Genomic DNA, 21,596 nt, shown 5'->3' with positions numbered 1-21,596 from the left:
AAATTTCTTTTACTTTTCAAAATTTATATTTATTTAATGTTATAAATATATTTTATTTTTATTGTTTCCCAAATTTAGTTAGTAATATTTTGTGATGAAAAAAAATTATATACAGATAGAATATATTTAGGCCCTTTTAAATTTTATTTATTACTTATTAAAATGTTTTTCTGTAAAAACATGTAATTATACAAAAAATTAGACCTCTTAATTTTTTTTAATATACGGGGACACAAGTTTGGACCCGTGGCGATCACACCGTTTTTTTCCCTAATCAGCTGGCATTGGATTTACTGGTTAAGAGATAAGTTGAACTAAAAACATTGTGATACGTAATTTGATTAAATCTGAATCACATTTAGAACTCAAACAATAATGTATTATCTAACAGTATTAAAAGCAAGATATAAGGCCTTTTTAGCGTGTCCATGTCGGAGGGAAAAATCGTCCAATAGAAAACCTGCATTCGGACACGTCAGCACGGCTTTGGGTAATGTTGGGCTTAATTTTTCTATTATCCGATTTGTTTGATGAGACGGCCCGTTAAGCCCAATAAACCAAACGATGAAAATTCTTCATCGTTGTTCTTCGTCGTTTCGTCTCCTCTTCAACTGAAAGTCGATGACTCTCTCAAGCGCCTATTGCGATGACTTCCATCATTATTTTACATCCCAAAACGACGTCTCTCTTCACATCTCAAGCTTCGCTCTATAAATAAGATTATGATTCCTCTCTTCTCACCAACTCCGCATACACGGCCATGAACGAATACGAAGTTGATTTTAAAGTTCATCAACTCCTGTGACGGAACACGCAAGATGAGGCCTCTCTCCCTCTGAATTTCTTTATAACTTTACATTCTCTTCGGTCCCAGATAAGCAGGAATTTCAATATCGATTTTAATTTACGAACTCGGGCTCAAAGGTATGCTCTGGATTTTGATCTTTTTCCCTCTTAGTGATGATTATATTGTCATCCTTATTAGATTGTTTTCTTTGAAAATTTAGGTAACGAAGTTGAAATTAATATGAGAGGTTTAAGAACTTCATGAGCAATTTGTTTACCCATCTCATTTATGTCGGAGGCGGCGATTCTAGGGTTCCTGCATAACAACGAACCAATCTTAGATTCCGGTCAATTCGCAGCGGAGCACAATCTCGACCACGACGAAGTCAAAAATGCCATCAAGAGCTTACAAGGTTTCCTCTACATCGAAGCTAAGGTATCACCACCACTTTCGATTGATAATCACGGATCTATGCGTTGTGGAGTTTAGTGATTAATCACTGATGTGCAGGAGCTCAAACGGGAGACATTGGTTTTGACTGATGGCGGCAAGAAATATGCGGCGGAAGGGTCGCCGGAGATTCATTTTTTCTCGGCTATTCCTGAGGAAGGTAGCATATCCAAAGATGATCGTGAGGTAATGATTACGATGCTTTTGATAATCTCTTTTATCTTTCACTGGTGTGTGTCTTAAAGATTGTTATTTTTGTTTGTTTCAGAAAAAGCTAGATCCTTCTGTTTTCAAAATTGGAAGCACACAAGCTGCTAAAAAGAGGTGGGTTGCAATGGGAAAGCAAGTCTCTAGGAAGGTATTGAATTGAATTGCCTTGGCTTCTTTTTATTCATGATGTTGACTTTGTAATCTTTTGTTTTAGGTTCAACATGTTGAAGATAAAGTGAAGGAGTCTCTTCTACAAATACAACAAGGACTGGTTTCTTTATTCAGAACTATTATGTAGAAATCTAATCCAGCTTTTTATAATTTATGAGACTAAGTTGGTCTTTCTTACTTTCAGGAACTTGACAAAGAAAGTCTCAACTCTCTCAAAACCAGGAAACTCTTAGTAACACAGTCACTACCTGCGGTTTTTCTTTTTTGTAAATTGTTTTATCTTTTGGGAGACATTGTTTTTAAAGCTTACCTCCTTTCCTTTCTTATTAGGGGATGGATGGGATATTCTGATGTTGAGAAAGGTCCTAATTATGCTCCCAAAAGGAAGATTATCGCTACTGACTTGACTCGAGAAAATTTACACAAGTGAGTACTAATCCCTAATGTTTGTTTTCTAGACGTATTAATTATGTTGTTGGCATTGGAAAAGTAAGAGAAAAATGGGTACTCACATGCAGCTGGAAAGAGTTGGAATTCAAGGAGTATAACTTCAATGCTAAGGGACAACCTCTTGATGCTGGCCATCTCCATCCCCTTCTTAAGGTACTCAGGAGTTGTTGAAATCGTTTACTTCAAGCGCAATGTATCTTAGTGTTTTGTGTAGCTCATACTGAAATGTAGTTTACTTGATATCATGGTGTTTTGTACCCATCTGAGTGTGTTAAACTCTTATTATGACATTGGTCTACTTTCTCAGGTCTCAGCCTCTCTGTCCTTTTGCCCATCAGATCAACAAAGTTTCATGTCTGAACTTGATTCCCAGGTCCCTACTGCCTTCGGTAAGTTCCACTTTGATCCATAGTCTATCAAAATACCTCTGCTTATCTGCCTCGTATGTCCATTTAAGACTTATCTTAGATCTTTGGTTACAGTTTTTTATATTTGGAACATGGGCTATGGTAATGTTTATCATTTGCTAATCAGTTTATTTTTTAATTACCTGCAGACCCGTTTGCTGATGCGAATGCTGAGGACTCAGGTGTGGGAACAAAGGAGTACGTCCACATCCGTGTGCAGCAGCGCAATGGTAGGAAAAGCTTGACAACAGTACAAGGGTTGAAGAAAGAGTATATTTACGGCAATATACTTAAGGACCTCAAGAAAGAGTTTTGTTGCAACGGTACATTGGTTCATGACTCTGAACTCGGACAGGTTCATGTTTTTTTTACAGCAAGATACTTAATTACCTTAAGAAAGAGTTTTGTTGCAACGGTACATTGGTTGCAAACACAATAATTGCATATAAATAAATATATTATCAATTCAAATATCACTAGAATAAATTATTTTCATATGTTCAGAATATTTAATATTAAATCAAACATACATAGTTTTTTTTATCATAGTAAAATTATTTTTATCACGCAAAATACAATTTAAAAATACTCATGCATTTGAAATATTTAGTAAAAAAATAATTATCAAATTTTTTACGTATCACAAAGTTATTTATTATAATAAAATTATCCTTTATCGTGTAAGAATATTAAAAACACTTATGTACATATAAAATTATATACAATATATATAGAGAGATATATCTCTTTTATTTAAAGAAAATAATGATGTAAAATTTTATTTTTGGATAACACAATATAAATTATTTTTATATAATGATAATTACCAAATAAAAAATCATTTTAATTTATGATAATATATTAACAATTCTAATTATTTATTTAAGATATGAAGACTTTATAACACAATATAAATTATTTTTAGCCAATGATAATTATCAAATCCATAAAATTTCTTTTTAATTAATTGTTAATTATATACTAACAAATCTATTTATTTATTAAGGATGATAAATCTTTTTTAGTTGCTTTAACTTTAAGTATGAACTAGATCTCGATCCGCGCAACTGCGCGGATTTTTGTTTTCATTTATTTTTGTATAAATATTTTGCTTTCAATTCTAAATTGGTATATATTATAATATATATGTGTCTATCAATTTTTAAAGCATAATAAGTTTACTGTATATTTTTTCATTGAATAGATTGTTTCAAACTTTCACATGTATTTGTATCTTCTTCTATATATATATTTTCGGATGATTATTTTATTATTAAAATCGTAACTATATATATAAAGATTAGTAAAATATTGTTTTATTGTCATATTCAAAGATATTGTAACATTTAACGAATTTAGAAAGTTTTTAAAAAATAAATTTTTTCGCTTCGTAGATTTATATTATCGAGTAAATAATTAAACTTTTAGTTTTTGTTTAATTTTTAAAATAAACTATATAGTTTAGAATTTGTTTTCATTGGTTTAAGGTAGTAAAGATTAATCATTGTTAGATATATGATTTTTGTTATTTAAAAAAAAATCCTTATAATTTTAAAAGTTAACATCGACAAATATTTAAATATCTAGCATATAAAGATATAGTATTACAACATTAAATTATATCTATTTAATTTATAATATCTATAAATTCAATGGATCATCTATTGTTTAAATCCAATTATTGATAACCCAATAAAAATTTCCTGTATGTTCAAAATTTAAATGATAAGATTAGATATTAAATGTAACATGACTTTATAGGAATATGTCCATTAGGTCCATGTTTTAAAAAATTACACATGAATCAAGGTCGTGACTTCTATTTTAATATATAAGATTACGAAATTAGTGAAAATATTTACATATAATTTTTTGAAAATTAAGATCTTGTTAAAATATTTTCAAACAGACTCTTTGACCTTTTTAAAAAAATATGTTTTTATATTAGAAATGAAAAGATATCAAAAGATATTATGATTAAAGTAGTTCAAAGATTATATGTGTTATTAGTTTTAATAAAATACGTTTAATAAAATTTCTAATTGTCCAAATTAAAAAAAAAATCACACGTAAAAAAAATCATGACTTGCATTTTAATAGAATAGATTAGACATTAACCCGTGCAACCGCACAGATGTTCTTTTGCTTTTTTTATGTTTAACAATAATGGTTGTCTATATGTTTTAATTGTTTATAAGTTGTATTTGTTGATGATATATGTTATTGGAGTTCAAATAACTGAAGTGCTACGTAGTCGAACAATCCAAAAAGATTCGCACTCGCGCTGGTATATAAATGTGTATATACAAAATTATTTATTTAAGAAAAATTTACATACAAGGTCACTTTCTATGTTTTAAATTACAACATAGGTCACTTTTGTTGACTTTTGCATACACATACCGACATGAATTTCCAACGTTGCTAACAATTATTTTTTATATTTCTATCGAAACTTTCACCCACATATGTAAGATTTCGTAATTTCTTACAGACACCACTGAAATAAATTAATAAACTTTATCTCTAAATATTTTCATCCTCTTCTCTCTCCATGCGACCACCGGATCCACCGAGTATTTGAATCTTTTTTTTTTTTTTTTTGATAATCCAGGGGTTCCCCACTTACGTAGATCATTCCACTGGGTCCGGTTAGGCAGCGGTCCACTTCACCCGGGTGGGCTTTACCTTGGCTGGGGATAAGGCCCAACACCCAGTACCGCATTTGATGACAGGATGGGCAGTTCTCCCCCGCCTGGCGTCGAACCCGGGAGCATGACAATTGGCCCCCAAGGCCCTTACCAAACGAGCTACCACATCCCGTCAAGTCTTTGAATCTTTCCAAGGACTTCTTTGTTTATTTACACCTCTTGTACTAATCCGTTTTGCTAACCAAAATTCTTACGAGCTTGAATCTGAGAAATCCATAGCGTCCCCACTTGGTAAGCGTTCGATCTCGGTAATTATCTTCAGACCTTTATCAGATAAGTAATTCCAGGTGGATTGTTTTATGTATGCGAGGCTGGTAATTTCGATTATGCCCATGCCGTACAAGATTAATATGCTTGTGTTGTTGAGCTTCTAAGTGATGCTGAAGATAGCGTTAGATTTTTCTGTAGTTCATGGCGTAAGTGGTTTTTTGATTGATGAAATAGTGTTTGAAAAAATTGTTGTAGGCTGAACTATCTGAATGGTCAGGCCAGTGTGTCGGGCAAAGTGTTGATAGCATCCAAGGAAGAGAAGAATGTAATAGAGTGCATTGATGTTGTGTTTCTGATCCAAGAACATAAAGATGCCCCTTATTGACAATTAAGATTAATAAAGATTTGATTTTGTGGAACTTTCTGTTATAAGTTATTGTTGTTTTGGTAGTATGATATTGCCATTTTTGTCTTTGCTATATTTGGTAGATATTTCAAGCTAAGTCGCAAGCTTTTATGTAAAAGGCAGTTACACTCGTGCAAGGACAGACGTCTGGTATGTAATTCTTACATGCTTTTTTGTATGTTACAATGGTTATTTGGGCATTTTCCATTATTTGTTGTATATTTGTACACTAATACACAATACCATATTTTTGTTGTTCACATATACACTAAACTGTGTACACTAATACACTTGTACATCAACGAATTGTTGTATATTTGTACACTAATACACAATACCATATTTTTGTTGTTCACATATACACTAAACTGTGTACACTAACACACTTGTACATCAACGAACGATTTTGATTGAAATACAAAAAATTTCATTAGATTGCAATATAATTGATATATGAACACTAGATCATTAATCAATTTATGAACGCACATTTTCTTTTAAAGTATATCTATGCTTGTGATAACAGCACCATTCATATGTACATTGTTTATCGATGTCCACATGTACACATATTTGTAATATCCACATGTACACTTGTGTTTACATGTTATACTATCTTTAGAAAGTGTTCTTCACCTATACATTAAGACTTTAAAACCTCCAATGTAACACTCCGACTAATATAAGCTTTTGATCAAATTCACCATCTTCAATGTTCTAAATGAGATTTTTTTTCAACGTCAATCTAACCACATAGCACTTACTGGTCAAGAAATATGTAAACTTGAAAGACAACATCTTAGCTTCCTCCAAAACTTGCTTGGCATTTTCAATCCCAACAACATATGTCAACGTATGTCTACTAAAATGGACAATGGGTTATGGATACTAAGTGATATGAATATACACTTCCATATAGACCTGCTCTTGTGTACGGGTTATTATGGACATGTGTTTGTAAGCAACAAGTGAAATTATTATAAAGATGAAACTATATTGTGTCTACATGTACACTCGTAATCCGCATGTACATCTTTGAAACTATATCCACATGTACAAGATCACACTACGTGTACACCATGTAAACCTTGAAATTTAGAACAAGAAACATGAGTTATGTTTTAAATATATAATCATGTGCTTGTATTGAATCAAATTTTGATATCATTCTTCCAATCTAGAGCAGGAAATAAGAGGTACAATAAAACATATGTTCATAATCTGTTTTCTTTTTTTTATTACAACTCCTAACTAAAATCACAAACCAGTGGATCAAATAACATAAATTACCGGACCTAAATCCACTTGAATTACATAAATTTTGGGATCAACATTCAAAGTGACAAAAAGTTCACCTCTTTCTTCATATCACTTTTTCTCGTAGATAGAACGGAAGAGAGAAGCCTCGATTTAGTACTCCATCTTGAGGCTGAGTGGTGATTTACATCGAGGTTATGGTATCTCCATCAGGCACTGGTGAGTATTCAGCACCGGAAATGATTTCCCCCAATTTTTAAGAGATTAGGGTTTCATCTGAATTTATGGGATTCATTATCAAATCGAAGATAACCGCCTGAGATTCTGGTAAATATGAGGTTGAGAAGTTTTAATCTCCGGACAATAGAGGTAGACTGGACGAAGATTTCTTCGATTTAAGTGATTTTAATGGGCGAGGGGTTAGCTCTTCTTTTATCGGGAGAGAAAATGGAGAACTGAGATTGTAACAAAAAAATAAAAGAAAGTAATGCAAGGGAAAGAAACTGATGTCAAGGATAAACTGGTCATTCCACTCTTAAAAATTACCCTAGTAGCTGAAACTGTCTTATTATGTAATTTAAACTCATAAAGTGACCATAAGTGAAAATAACTCTTTATTTAATATATTATTTATAATTTGAACAATAATTTGGACTGGATTTTACTAACCTGAAAATTTACCAATATTTTTTCAAATATTTCATTCATAGTTTTTATTAGACTGGTCAAAAAAAAATCTACTATTTTCCTCCTAGTTGTTGTTAATTTGGTCTTAAATCTTAATATATTCACACGTTGCCAATCTTTTATTAATAGAAAATGTTACACGCAGAATCTCTTCATGTTCCTTTATGAAGATTAGTTTTACATATGGAGATATAAAAAAATTCTGATCTTTATTAATTAAATACATCACAAACGTGTTTGTTTCATACCAATCTAAAGATGCAGACGATCACATCCATAACAGTGATACCAGCATACATCAAAGTCAAAATACCAAAGCTGTAAAACATTATCACTAATTGTTGTATCAAGATTCTTGCATATGTGATATACAATAGATTGTTACTTGTGCTACACATATGTGCTAGGAGAGTCGAGGAAGGTTCCACAAACACAAAGAGCATGTTCATTGATACATCAGTGCAATATTCTGTTAGTTTCAATCAGCAGATACAACTAATATAGTGAAATTATGCAATAAACAATTTTAAAATCAATATTGAAATTATGTAATAGACTTTATCAAGATACTTGTCGAGTCTTAGTGAGCTGATTGATCGCTGGTGGGACCTTCAACCTCTGTAAGGATCGTCTTCTGCCTTTGAAGATGGACTGCCTTTGATCATTTGAAGTAGTAAGTAAGATCCTTCTTGGGAGGAAGAGGTCCACCGATACCAAATTGCTCAGGTCTTCTCTCAAATAGAGGGTTCGTTACTCTCCTGAAAATATCAAAAACATAACAGAAACTTAAGAAAAGTAAAACCTAGAGCTCCAGCTGGAGTGTCCGCCCCTGGGTTCGAGCCTTAGCCATTGCGAAATTTACATGTGGGCTGCAGTACCCGAGACCGAAGACCGTTACACGGTGAGCCACATGGTGACGCCCTGGCAGCGTCCATGCTCGCTTCGGTCTCTAGTCTGGACCATTTCGGTGGGGCCAGGATACTCGGTTAGCAAAAAAAAAAGAAAAGTAAAACCCATAAAACTTTGCGAATGTACAAAAAAACTTAAAAACAAACTGAGATGATATTGTCTTCTTGGTAGCTACTTTCAATCCTTTCTTCAGGGCTTAAAACCAAATCGAAATCGTGGCTGACAAAACTAATCTTCATAATCAGCATCTTTCTAACATAAACACACACACACAGACCCAAATAACAAATGAGGTTCTTAACCACAAATACAAAGCATAACCAGTTTTATGCCACATATTTCTTATTGCTTTTTTCATTGTCTAATTATTGTGAATTCAAGGTATAATCACAGAAACATCAAGTAATCATTGCAACACTTCATTAATCAGAATCTTAAGACATAAGTACAGAATCAAAATCAGAATTCGAAGCTTCATACATGAATCTTCAGTGTGAAGCTAAGAAACAGAGTACACATCAGTCAGTTTCAGCTCTAGTGTCTCACAATCAAAGGAAAGTTAATCTCTCTCTCTAGTCTCTACACCCAATCGTTTTTTTTTTGTGGCAAAGAGATAATCTTTGGATAGAAAAATAATATAGATATCGTAAAGCTGAGAGTTGTATGCATCCACTATTACCATACAAACACACTTATGAGAAAAGAGACCAAGTCCACCACAAAAATCGATAGAAATATCTCCAAACACAAAAGAAAAATCAAAATCCATGAACTTTAGACCCAAAGGACTCGAAGATAGAAGAAAAGAGAGAGTAGAATCTCAATATGGATGTAGTATGGCTATGGGGATAATACCATGCTTTAATTGCTGCTCTTTAACTGTAAACCCTAATAATAAACCTTAATTTAAACTGAAAACCCTTATCATTTAAGAAAAATGGAGAATCTGAGACGGAGAAATTGAGATTTTATCGGGAAGATCGCCTCGAATGATGAAACGGATGAGTCGACTTCAGAGCTAGAGTATAGGTGACGAACGGTTTTTTGACTGATCGGCGTCGGATTTGAGGTTTCAGGCGAGATTCATGATGCCGAGATTTTGCTTCCTTTGAAGATTCTCTTTGACCTTCTCTTCTCAGAATCGCTCATGGAGATAGGCGTTTGGGTTTCCTTCAATTTATGGATTATGGTTTGGGCATCGAAGCTTCTTATGATGTTCTTATGACGAGCATGGTGATGATAATGATTCCCACTGGTTTTCAGATTCCACAATCTCTGCCTCGTCTCTCAATTGCTCTGGATAAACTATTTTTTGTTTTTCCTTTTACGGTTGTTTTATTAATAGATTTGGAAGCAATATGTGAGTTTTGGTTAGTCATGATTAAACCAAGCATGCAGTTTATGTTTTTTTTTTTTTTTTGACGAAAAAAGGGTTAAATCCGGGTCTATTAAAGACACAGACCTAACCCCCGAGTGGGAGGTGTAGCCCACGGATAGACTTTCTCCCGGGTATTCAAATGGGCCGAAATGCAATAGCCCATATCCGTGTATGTGACCAGGAAAATGTGACTTAGTTTCGCATGGTAGGTGAATCGAACTTGAAATGTGGTGACATCCCAAACCCTTCCCGTACCACTTGACCACAAGCTCCCGGTCAGTTTATGTTTATACGATGATATATGATATATTGACTAATAGACGGTTCACTTTTAAAAAATCACACGTAAAAAGAAATGATGACTTCTGTTTTAACATATGAAAAAAAAAAAATCTCACGTAAAAAAAAAATGGTAACTTCTGTTTTAACAGATAAAAAGGTCGGAGGCAAAAAATCACTTTACAAATTACAATAAAGATTATTAAAATAAATATAAATTAATTAATTAAATAAAAGTTTAATTATACCAAACATACGCACGGATAAAAGATCAAGTGAATGTAATACTGCATTGTGAATGTACTATGGTAGTCCTATGAAACTAAAGTCTAAATTCTAGAGATTGTAAGTTATGGTTAGGCAATCAAATCATCAGACTCCAAAAGTAAAGGACGTGATCTCGCTTAGATCATTTGGAGAAAAAAATAGGCATAAGTATTGGAGTCACTTATATTTTTATTAATCATACATACTCATACAGACTCACAAAGAACACATGTATTTAATGCTCTTCATAATTCTTGAATCTTTGAAGGAGGTTGCTTGATTAATTATGCTTTGGCCTGACAGTCCTCCGCACATATATCGTAGGTAAGTGTACAGAATCTGATCTCCTTTCCAAGATTGCAGCAATAACATTTAAAGTCTCCAGGTAGACAAGTTGATGGAAAGCACGTTGGTAAATGTATCTTGCTTTCCTCAAGGCCCTCCATGTTTCTACCTATTGTAGAATTAAAGCAATGATATGAGTGTGATTACAATGATAATGATATGAAGTTGATGAACAAACCCTGAAAGAACATGCATATGTACTTACTTTCAAGACGACCAGAAAGCAAAACGAAGATGATGCAAAAGATAGCGCAACTGGAAGACGACATTGTGATGATTAATTCTTTTCACAAAAAGTTTGCCTTTGTTATATGATGATCAAAACAATACATATAAACATATATATATATATATATATATATATATATATATATTTTCAAATTATTGGTATGTCTTTTGTGTAGTAGTCAATGGAAAAAATCTGCAACTAAATTTGTTTTGACTAACTTTATTTCCGAAAATCTGTATAATATTATATGATAAGTCAGTATCTTATGTGTCACTTTCGTATTGATTCTTATAGATAATTACAATGATAATTTGAGTTAGTTATATTTTAATAACTTTTTTGTTTATATTTATTTCTAAATTATCTTATTATCAAAAAGGCAATATATATAATATAATATAGTAATTTTTATTTAAAAGGGTAATTCTACTCGATACCATTTTTCAATTTTCATCCCAAAATAGTATCTCAAACTAAATATCAGAAATATAATTTTTATTAATAGGTCAAAAGACAATAATACCCTTCAACATATTAATAGCAATAAAAAAACAAACGAAAAAGCTATAATCTTCGTTTTTCTACCTCTGACTTTTGCCGCCGCCGTCTCTTCTCGACATGGCCGGAGACAAAATCGAACGCTAAAGCAACGAGCTGGGCCGTCTTATGAGGGATGGCGGTTAATGCGACCGTCCTGGGGCCTGCTTCAAATCATGTTATGTTAAGGGCCTTCATTCTTTTTTTAGCATGTTTTGTTTAGATTTGGATAGTATAAAAAAATAATATTACAGAATTTTTTTAACTAGAAAATCAAATACAAATTCTTAAATGATGCTATGCCTGAGTTGAAAAGTCAAAGAAACATAATATTTTTAAAACCGACTGGTTAGGGGACCCAAAAAAAATTTCTGCCTTGGGGCCTCTGGTTATGTTAAGCTGGCCCCGGCTAGGAGCACCTATCATAGGTTTCTTTTTCCGTTTTATGAATCTGATATCTTCAGAACTTCTCTCACTTGTATTTGATTTCGATTTCTTCATACTTCAAATAATAGGAAGGAAGAAGAAGACACGATGACGAAGGACCCAAAAAAAAAAAACTAAGAGACCTCAAGTGCTTTCTTCGTCTTCATGTAAACCTCACAATCTCTTCAATTTCATATTATCCTCACAGTTTTCTTTTCAGTTTCAACTGCATAATCTTCGTCACAAAGATAATTTTCAACAGGAGTTTAACAAGGCAAACCCTAACAACAAGTCACCGTAAGTATCTCCTTAAGGTTTAACAATCTCAAATCTGTAATTCAAAAACTAATCTGTGTGTAAATAACATCAGGTTGGTAAGGCTGCTGGAGCTAAATGGAAATCTATGACTGGGAAAGTGAGTATTGTACCGTTAAAAAGGGTTCCATCTTTGTGGAACGTGCTAAAAAAACTACAGATTTTTTTTGTTGTTTGAATGTGTAACATAGGAGAAAGCGCCTTATGCTTCCAAGGCAGAGTGCAAAAAGAATAAATATGTTATGAGTATGCAACATGAAATTGGTAATAAAAACCCATCTTTGACATTCTAGAGGGAGAGAGATTGTGTGTATTATCGTCTTACTGTAAACCTAAGAAACCGTCAAAATGAATATTATAAAGTACTAGAGGTTGACCGGCGCGTAGCGCCGGATTTTCTATTATTGTTATTATTTTAAATTATTTAATAGAATAATTTGTGTTATTAATTATATTTGTTTTTGATTCTTTTGTTCTTTTGTGATATTGTTTTATTATATTGGTAGCATATATGATGTTTTTAACTTTTATATTTTGGAAATTGTTCAATAATTAAATAATTTAGTTTAGAAAGTATAGTAGCCAAATTGGTCAGTTATTATATAAGATCATTTGATAAATTCACACAATTACTTCGCATATATCCAGTCATGTTCCTTGTCTAAAGACCGATAAAATATAAGCTGCAATCTAACTTGGAGTAAAATAAACACAATAAAAATAAAAAGAGATGAATGGTATTTATTTTTTGGTTTTCAAAATTTGTGGTCACCTGGACTTGTTTTAGTGCAACTTTGATTGTTGGAAAATTTGTAACAAATATTACATGCCCGACAGTGGTCATTGTCTTAAAGATTGAGGTTTTGAATTTTCCTATTGGCTACCTTACAGAAAAGAAAAGGAATCACGACAAATCAAGCATCATATTACAATTATGCAAGTAAATTTCATTCTCAACAAAATCAAGTAATCAACACAATCAAATAATTTAATCACAGCATACTCGTCGCACCAAAAAAGTGAAAGAGGAGCTAGTATTTCACATGAATATCTCGCATGAAGACTAAACAACCAACACACGTTTTGTGTTAATTGTTTCTCCTCTATTGGAATAATCATTAAAAACAGAAACGAGTGAGTATTGTGCGGGCTCTTGCATATCAAAAGGGGTTCAACGAAGCATTTCTCCTTGGTGTCTTGTCTTGTCTGCAGCAGGTTCATAAGAAACTGCATTTGTTCCTTCTTCTCCATGGTCTCTAAGACGCTCCGACTTGAATCTAGAACCAAAGATCAAAACCATGAAAGATGACTGTAAGCACAAATTAAGAGAGTTGAGAGCAGTACAGTTGAATACCGTGCTATATCTGTAGACGGTAGGCCGGTAGTGAGATTTGGGGACACATTTAGAGGCTTGGTATTTTTGTTTCCAGTGTGCTGTATGGTCATCGCCTCATCGGAGAGCAGTAACGCGTAAATAAGATACCTACGAAGATGATCGACCCTTGGTAGGATGAGGAAGGTCAAAGGCTTTTAATGCAAACAGATTCAAGGCCGAACAATCCTAGATAAAAGGGCCAGCCAGATTGTTGGTTGTCATCAACTAAGCTGATCAAGTTTAAGAAGAAAAACAAATTGATAGTAGAGTACGCGGGGAAATAATACTTACAGGTACGTTGGGAAAAAGTTTAGCAGATTTGAGAAATAAGAGTCTGCTTCTCCACACTGAGAGCACAACAGTAAGTATTGCATCTGAAAAATATAGTCAAAGAGCTAATATAACGCTACTAAAAATATTATACTTTCATGTTCCCATCAGTGGCAATCTAAATGTTGCAATCCTATAAACATATACATGAAATCAGACATTAAAATATTTTACTTTTAAGCTTTGCAAGGGAAAGGTATAGTCAAGAGATCAGCGACTATCTCCGTTGATATTTACCTACTCCTTTCACACACTTAATTGGCTAATGAGTTAGGACCATTATCTCTACAACACGGGTTCTTGAATGGTAATTAGATTGTGCAAAATCACCATGGAAATACATTGAGAATGAACCTGAGGTGGGGAGTTGGTCACATATGTGTTGAGCTCTGACACATGGACCGCTTCGATCTTTTTTACGCTTCCTTTTTTGGGTGGACTCGTGGAAGAGTCAAAGTGGTGATCAGGAAAACTGTATAACAATACGTATGTGGCATGGTTTTCAAATATTAGAAAAGCAAGTTTTAACTTAAGTTATTATAGGGTCTAACCTGGCAACAAAGGTCTCGCTGGCTCTTGTTTCGTCGTCAAAGTAGAGATGTGTCCCATGGGTAGCATCTACGGAAAGACTCCCTGTAAGTGTTAGGAAGTTAATGTGTAATTATAACAGGTTTGTAAATGTATGTTCTGAAAAATCATATGCAGAAGGTCACCTCGAACGAACTTGGAGTTTATGCTAATAGCGACGACCACCTTCGGCACACCCATTGCCAATAGTTTTTCTTTTAGCCGGTCGGCTTGTGTGTTGTAAACACAAAGATTAACAGTTGTAGAACTGCAGGAAAGCATAGCTACATGTTGGTGTCGGAATATAAATTATGCAAACAAATATTGATTCTCGAACAGTAATCATACCTGTCAATTTGTATGTTAACCATAATTTGTAGAGCTGTCCGAGCCTGATCACTGAAAGTGAAGGTTTAGTCTGGTTATACTTGAGCTGGAAACACTTCTAATAATGGTAAAAATTAGTAATAGGACTCACCAGGTAACTGAGTATTAGTATTGGGCAAAGACACTAACGCTGCATAGTCACGAAACGTAAAGAGCTCCAATGGAATTGAAGCACCTGATTCAGTCCTCTCAACAAAATTAGTATAGTTTGTGAAGTGAATCGATACTCTTGAATCTGAGAACTTGAATTCGGTGTTGCTACCTCTCATCAAATCTTGTAAGTTGCACCTTCTCTCAGAAGATGTCGGAAAGTGGTAAACCGACACTTGGATAAGCGTTACCTAGGAAGAGTCAAACAAAATAAGAAGCCTTCAAATCTATGAGAAGCTGTAAGGTTCATCGACAATTAAGGAACCAAAGGAGACAAACCTTCTGATCAAGAAGGAGCATGTCCACTCCAATCAGTTCCCCTTCCTTGTTGAGATCTCGGGTTTCTCAGAATCGCAGAAGACACTTGATGACCGTACCGGAACAACTACCGGTGCTAACATCAGAAAAAAAAAATGTTTAGTAATCCCCCATTGTTGCAGGTTGCGTTGTAAGAAAGAAGCGATATTCTGTTGAAGCACCTTGAGCCGAAGATTTCTAAGACGGTTTATATAGATGTCTTTTAGGGTTTTCATCTGAACTTTACAGAAAAAGGTAACTGAATAAAGCGTAGTGGGAGAGATTGAAAGACCGATTTAATAGTGAGAAGCAAAGACAAACTCTCATCGTTACAGATTAGTCTGAGGATTTGAGAGAGATCGTGAACATTGCAGGGGACGCAAGAGGTTTTCAGAGTAGTGTGGGCCTTGTAAATATTGGAATATGCCATTTCAAAAAGGCCCATTTCAAAACATTTTTTATCGATACGGGTATGAGATGAGTGTCTGACGTGGCGCAATTTCCTTCCTCTGCGACGCTGACGTGGCAGCCTATGGAGATAGAATAGTCCACTTTATTATTATAGATAGATATAATGAAGAAAACTTCAAATAACTCATTGATTACAATTTTTTCGAGGAAACAGTTATAATATGTAATAGAATCATCTAATTGGTCTTAATACCTATAATGTTTGTTACTCCGCCAAAAACATGATTTCTATTTAATCATACCTTCAAAAAAAAAATCAAATAAGTTGTTTACAATGAATTTTATAAAATATTAAGCACTTTTCATTGAATTCATGTTTATGTGTTTAAAAATATATTTTAGTGTTTAGATTGAAAATATGATTAAAATGATAAATCTTCACTTCAATTGATAAATTCTTAATGCAATGCCATATTAGTAAACAATGAATTTTAAACTGGTCACATACAATATATTTTTTTAATTTTTTAATTTTGCTAGTTCATAAATTATAAAGATTTTTTGTGCTTTGACTAATAATCATAAACTCCAATAATAAACCAAAATATAGAAAATACAAAATTATAAATAAAAAAACATAGAACAATAAGAAAATAAATATACCAAATTAAAATCAAACTAGAATATTAAAAACAAATAGCATAGCAAAGTTAAATATTTTGCAAAATCAAGTACGTTAAAACATCACAATTCAACAACTTATAAATAACAGCCTTAAATAAAATAATATAAAATATTAAACTAAATAAAAAAAATATTAATAACTATAGCAATTTAGATTTTTTCGTAAATATTTGTTCCCATGTATTGATGTCGATGAATCACCTAGTATTTTAATTAACTCTCTAGACTCGTTTTTTTCCTTTTTTAGGCTATAATGCATTGAGGTTTTATTCATTTTCCGTAAACCAATATACTAGCATTTTCTTCAATTAATTGAATTAATTGCTAACGGTCAGAAATCGCCAAAGATTTTTCAAACTAACTTTTAGTAATATTTTTTCTTCGTATTAATGTGGTTTTATATTAAATGTAAACTAGAGTTCGACACACATTTTCAAAGCGCTGAATAAAATTTTGATTGAAAATTGTATTATTCATGAAATCTATAATTTAATTATACAATTTCTATAATTTTAAGGACATGTTAATTATGTTTATTCACAGCGATTTACCATCATCTGTTGCCATACATTCTCAACTTCAGATACACCATATCATACACCCTCAACTCCACCTTTCTACGATGCTTATCAGCTTGAGTCTTCGTAACTTCTTGAGCTTTTAGCAAAGACTCGAAGCAATCCGGCATATTATATATCACGAAAGACTCTTCCAACTCAATTTTTTGTAGACCCCTCCTCATAACAAGGCAATGTAGGAGGTTCCCTTCCATAAACCACCATGAAATGAGTTGTCTTAAGGGACTTGTGATAGCAAGTGTTATACCAATGTTCAACCCAATACAATAATAAGACTACACAAGCGGATGAGAAGACACAAAACACCGTAAATACGTCTACAAATAACAATTTAAGATTTTAGTCTGGCCGTCTGTTTGTGTGTGAAAAGCAGTGTTGTACTTGAGATGAGTACCAGACAAACAGAATGTTTCCTTCCAAAAAACACTAAAACAGACTATCCCGATCAGAAACAATGCTTCTTGGAAATGCATGTAATCTTAGTATCTCCAAAACAAATGTTTGAGCAGCATCCGTAGCTGTAAAGATGTTTAAGGCTGATAATATGAGCAAATTTCTTAACCTGTCAATTACCACGAAAATGACATTAACTCCATTAGAAGTTGGAATCCCTTCAATGAAGTCCATATTGATATCATCCCAAACTCTATCCGGAATAGGCAAAGACCGATATTGTTTTGGAAAGTCTTCTGAATCCCCTCTGAATAGAACGATCTCTGAATTTGTTGAAGCGTCTTAACCACTCCAGAATGTCCCCCATCTTTCTATCATGACACTCTTGGGGAATAACCTGAATGAACTTAGATGTATTAGGTATCACCAAACGCTCCCAAGACCACGATCTACCATTAGTCAGTCGACACCAATGAGTTATCCCTTATATGAGAAATGATGTTTTGAATGTGTTCATCATTTTCAATCTCAGCATACAAGTCCTTCCATTGCAGAACCGTTGGAACTGTCACTGAAATAACAAGGTAGACACTGACATGCTCCTAAACAACCCAACAACTACTTTGTTTTCACAACCTTGTTTGCGAAATATCTCAAAATCAAATCCCAGCAAACAAGTCAACCATCGCTGATAATTCATGTTAACCTTAGATTGTATTTATCACAATCAAAATTGTTAGGGTTGAAATAGACCATTTTTCAAATTTTACTAGGCTATACACAAAGACCTTAATGGTGTTACTTGTTTTCTGATTAAAGGGCGACGTTTCTATGTATTAAAAGATTTTTCTTTTTATCCGTTGCTTTTAGAGCCACATGATGGCTTTCGCATTCATCTTGTGGTTGGCGCGAACCCGACTCAAAATCAGTCGACGTGGCCCTATTTAAACGGGTCGTTTCCGAATTATATTCCCACCCCTCGGATAACTTGATTTCTGAGCCACGGTGGCGACGATGGAGGCGTCTTCTTCTTCTCTGTGTCTGGTTCCGTCTTTGTGGACCGTTGGATCAGGACCTCGTCGGAAGAAATCGACGGTTAGTTTTGTTTCTCGGGGAAGAAGTAACGGTTTGATGATAAGTAAACGACGGCTCAGAACGCCGTCAGCTCTGGGTGACCTCGCTGACACGGTGGCGGAGACAGGCAAATCGGAGATTACGTGGCAAATCATAGTTGGAGCTGTCGGTAATTAACATAATTTAACTTGTCGTGATTAATCATTTAAAATCGATTCAGTAAATCTAATTCTAATCCCTTATATTTCCTAATGAATGGATGTTGCAGCTGGAGTCACACCTTTCGTTGTTGCAGGTGTTGAATTCAGCAAAAGAATAGTATGTGACCTAAATTAAGATATATTCATATATTATACAACACACATGTGCGTGCGTATATCTATTTTTTGGAAATGTCCATTTTAATTGAGATTTTGGTTTCAGATTGAACAGAAGAGATGTGAAGAATGTAGAGGAAAAGGACTTGTATTTAGAGACAAAAAGTATTTCCGTTGTCCGGGATGTGGTAAATCTTCAGTTTATCTCTTTCTTTTACATTTTGAAAGACAGTTAATACAAGAAGCTTTAGTGATTTTGGAGCTTGTCTGCAGGTGGGTTTCTTCCATGGCAGTCATGGAGAAGATTCTTTACGGGCTGATGATGATGATCTCTGCATATGTGAAAGCAAGAGGGGATAGAGAAAGAGATTCTAGATTACAATTAAAGATTTGTATATTTTTACAACATCTTTTCTGGAATTTCTTTTTTATAAATCAAACAAATATGTTTCGGGATAACATAAAATCATGACCAATATCTCCCTCTCCCTATATGATATAGATAGGTAGATCACAGATTACAAAGAAGAAGCTTGTTCGATTCCTAAACTAAGAAGAATCAATATAAAGAATGGAAGCAACTAGCCTTTGATTTTTGTTGTTGCAGTTGTTGTTGACATGAAGCAGAATTAAGCAGTTAGACTTGATAATTAAGCTGCCAGACTTAAAAATACTTATAAGGTTTTATAAAGGTTTTATAAGGCTTTATAAGAAGCACCAGACTTGAGTTTAGAAACAGAAGACCAGACTTGAGAAGCAAAGAAGAAGAAGAAGAGAGAAGGAGACCGTTGAATATTTTAAACAATAAATATTTTATTGTATTATGTACTGAGGCAACTTGCCTTTAAATGACTTGTTTCGAGATCCACAATTTGAATTTTAAGGGAATAGAGTTTCTCCCAGATCTACTTTTTTTCTCTCTCTCTCTGTTCTTCAATGTTCTTCATCTACATCTCTTTATCCTCACATTCTTTCATGGTATCAGAGCAAGTAAGCTCCTGAGATTCATTCTTCTCTACTCTATTCTCTTTACTTCCACAAATCTCTGATTTTCCCTTTCTATTTTTAGTAAAGTTCATCCTGTTCTTGAGTTGTTCTTCATTCCCAGAAAAAAAATGGAAAACTTATACACTGATGTCTTTAAATCCGTGTCTATTCCGGTTACCCTCAAGGGAACCAACTACTTACTGTGGTCTAGACTTGTCAAAACCGCTCTTGGAGGCAGAGGTCTTTGGGAGTATGTTGTTGACGGCAAAGACACCAAGAAGACCATCCTAGGAGAGGATGGTAAAGAAGTTGTTGCTGCGGCTGAAGGAGGTGGAAAGAGAAGTCAGAAGGATCTCATGGTCCTTTCCATCATTCAGAATAGTCTTGAAACCTCTATCTTGGAAGCTTACTCCTACTGTGAAACTTCCTAGGAGCTGTGGGATACTCTCCAGACGGTATATGGAAATATATCTAACATCAGTAGAGTGTTTGAAGTCAAGAGGGCTATCAACACTCTCAGTCAAGAGGGCACTGAATTTTCCAAGCATTTTGGGAAGTTCAGGTCGTTGTGGGCCGAGTTAGAGATGCTAAGACCGACCAGTCTTGATCCGGATGTACTTAATGAGAGAAAGGAGCAAGACAAGGTCTTTGCTTTGTTGTTCACTCTCAACCCGGATTATAGTGATCTAATCAAACACATTCTAAGAAGTGAGAAGCTTCCATCACTTGAGGAGCTTTGTGCTCAGATTCAAAAGGAGCAAGGCTCAGTGGGACTCTTTGGTGGCAAAGGAGACCTTATCATAGCTAACAAGGCTGAAGGAAATGAGCACAAACATGAGGGCATAGCTAACAAAAGGTATTACAAGCCAGAAGACAAGAAAGTGTGGGTGTGTGACCATTGCAAGAAAAAAGGTCACGGCAAAGACAAATGTTGGATCCTTCACCCACACCTCAAGCCTCAAAAGTTCAGGACACCTTACTCTGATGCAAGGGGGAATTTCTCTGGTGAAATGGGCGAGCCATCTACTCCTCGTCCCATGAACTCGGTTGCGGCTGGAGAAGGGAAGACCTTGGGATTCAGTGGCTGTTCTATCATGAGGACTACCCAAGATGAGACAATCAAGAGGTCTGACCTTGATGCTTTCATCAAAGCCCTCAAGGAGAACTCTGGTAACACACTTGGTTTATCTTTGAATGCCTCTTATAAACTATCCAATGCTCTTGTTACAACCTTGAATGCATCTGATAGCTTTAAGCCAGTAGTTATAGATTCTGGAGCTTCTCACCACATGATTAGTGATGCTAGGTTAATCAGTAATGTTAAGTCTGCCTTAGGCAATGTTATGATTGCAAATGGCGACATCATACCAATAAAAGGTGTAGGAAACTTGAAACTATTTGAGAAAGATACTAAAGCATTTTATATGCCATCTTTTGCATCTAATCTATTATCTGTCAAGAAGGTTGCCACTGATCTTAACTTCAAGGTTATTTTTAGTGCTAATGATGTCGTATTTCAGGATATTGAGACTCTTAAGATGATCGGAAAGGGTGTTACTAAAGGGGACTTGTACCTGCTTGAAGACACCACGACTAGATCATGTTTACCTTATGC

General features: G+C 34.2%; 3 protein-coding genes and 2 long non-coding RNA genes across 25 annotated transcripts; 3 read left to right on the top strand and 2 right to left on the bottom strand.

The window, feature by feature from the left end:
• The first annotated feature begins 582 nt into the window (after window positions 1-582).
• Window positions 583-6,012, top strand: LOC106370292 (phenylalanine--tRNA ligase alpha subunit-like). Of its 14 annotated transcripts, none has more exons than XR_007328729.1 (11): window positions 583-924; window positions 1,085-1,222; window positions 1,298-1,423; window positions 1,506-1,595; window positions 1,662-1,871; window positions 1,949-2,044; window positions 2,137-2,221; window positions 2,376-2,457; window positions 2,625-2,890; window positions 5,090-5,417; window positions 5,652-6,012. XR_007328729.1 is itself a non-coding variant. In XM_048768650.1 (10 exons), the coding sequence occupies exons 6-10, from the start codon at window positions 1,956-1,958 to the stop codon at window positions 5,654-5,656; spliced, it is 435 nt and encodes a 144-aa protein (XP_048624607.1). In that variant the 5' UTR covers window positions 588-924; window positions 1,008-1,222; window positions 1,298-1,423; window positions 1,506-1,595; window positions 1,662-1,850; window positions 1,949-1,955; the 3' UTR covers window positions 5,657-6,012. The 14 variants fall into 14 exon arrangements, 1 of the variants encoding a protein (XP_048624607.1); XR_007328735.1 differs by having other exon boundaries at window positions 1,008-1,222; window positions 1,506-1,561; window positions 1,662-1,858; XR_007328734.1 differs by having other exon boundaries at window positions 1,008-1,222; window positions 1,506-1,561.
• Window positions 6,013-8,166: 2,154 nt separating this feature from the next.
• LOC125592933 lies at window positions 8,167-11,256 on the bottom strand. The gene is made up of 2 exons (XR_007328740.1): window positions 11,130-11,256; window positions 8,167-11,033 (listed from the first exon to the last, which is right to left on the bottom strand). It is a non-coding gene; the product is annotated as an uncharacterized LOC125592933 (long non-coding RNA).
• A 62-nt stretch (window positions 11,257-11,318) lies between these two features.
• LOC111212071 lies at window positions 11,319-13,735 on the top strand. The gene is made up of 2 exons (XR_007328741.1): window positions 11,319-12,413; window positions 12,487-13,735. It is a non-coding gene; the product is annotated as an uncharacterized LOC111212071 (long non-coding RNA).
• Window positions 13,336-15,976, bottom strand: LOC106347610. Of its 8 annotated transcripts, none has more exons than XR_001270748.3 (11): window positions 15,720-15,976; window positions 15,520-15,634; window positions 15,353-15,431; window positions 15,182-15,265; window positions 15,052-15,102; window positions 14,850-14,971; window positions 14,688-14,769; window positions 14,311-14,608; window positions 14,098-14,180; window positions 13,786-13,992; window positions 13,336-13,708 (listed from the first exon to the last, which is right to left on the bottom strand). XR_001270748.3 is itself a non-coding variant. In XM_022713463.2 (11 exons), the coding sequence occupies exons 5-11, from the start codon at window positions 15,072-15,074 to the stop codon at window positions 13,603-13,605; spliced, it is 663 nt and encodes a 220-aa protein (XP_022569184.1). In that variant the 5' UTR covers window positions 15,075-15,102; window positions 15,182-15,265; window positions 15,353-15,431; window positions 15,520-15,634; window positions 15,720-15,976; the 3' UTR covers window positions 13,336-13,602. The 8 variants fall into 8 exon arrangements, 3 of the variants coding, with proteins under 3 accessions (XP_022569184.1, XP_022569186.1, XP_022569185.1); XR_002662847.2 differs by having other exon boundaries at window positions 13,786-13,914; XR_007328726.1 differs by having other exon boundaries at window positions 14,491-14,608.
• Window positions 15,977-18,462: 2,486 nt separating this feature from the next.
• Window positions 18,463-19,453, top strand: BNAC09G53260D. The gene is made up of 4 exons (XM_013791467.3): window positions 18,463-18,846; window positions 18,946-18,995; window positions 19,101-19,182; window positions 19,268-19,453. Exons 1-4 carry the CDS (start codon window positions 18,618-18,620, stop codon window positions 19,312-19,314), a joined length of 408 nt encoding a protein of 135 aa, XP_013646921.1. The 5' UTR covers window positions 18,463-18,617; the 3' UTR covers window positions 19,315-19,453.
• The last annotated feature ends 2,143 nt before the right edge of the window (window positions 19,454-21,596 follow it).

This window comes from Brassica napus, chromosome C9 (genome assembly GCF_020379485.1).
Source record: "Brassica napus cultivar Da-Ae chromosome C9, Da-Ae, whole genome shotgun sequence".
Classification (NCBI taxonomy): domain Eukaryota; kingdom Viridiplantae; phylum Streptophyta; class Magnoliopsida; order Brassicales; family Brassicaceae; genus Brassica; species Brassica napus.
This window is presented reverse-complemented; position numbering and strand designations above follow the sequence as displayed.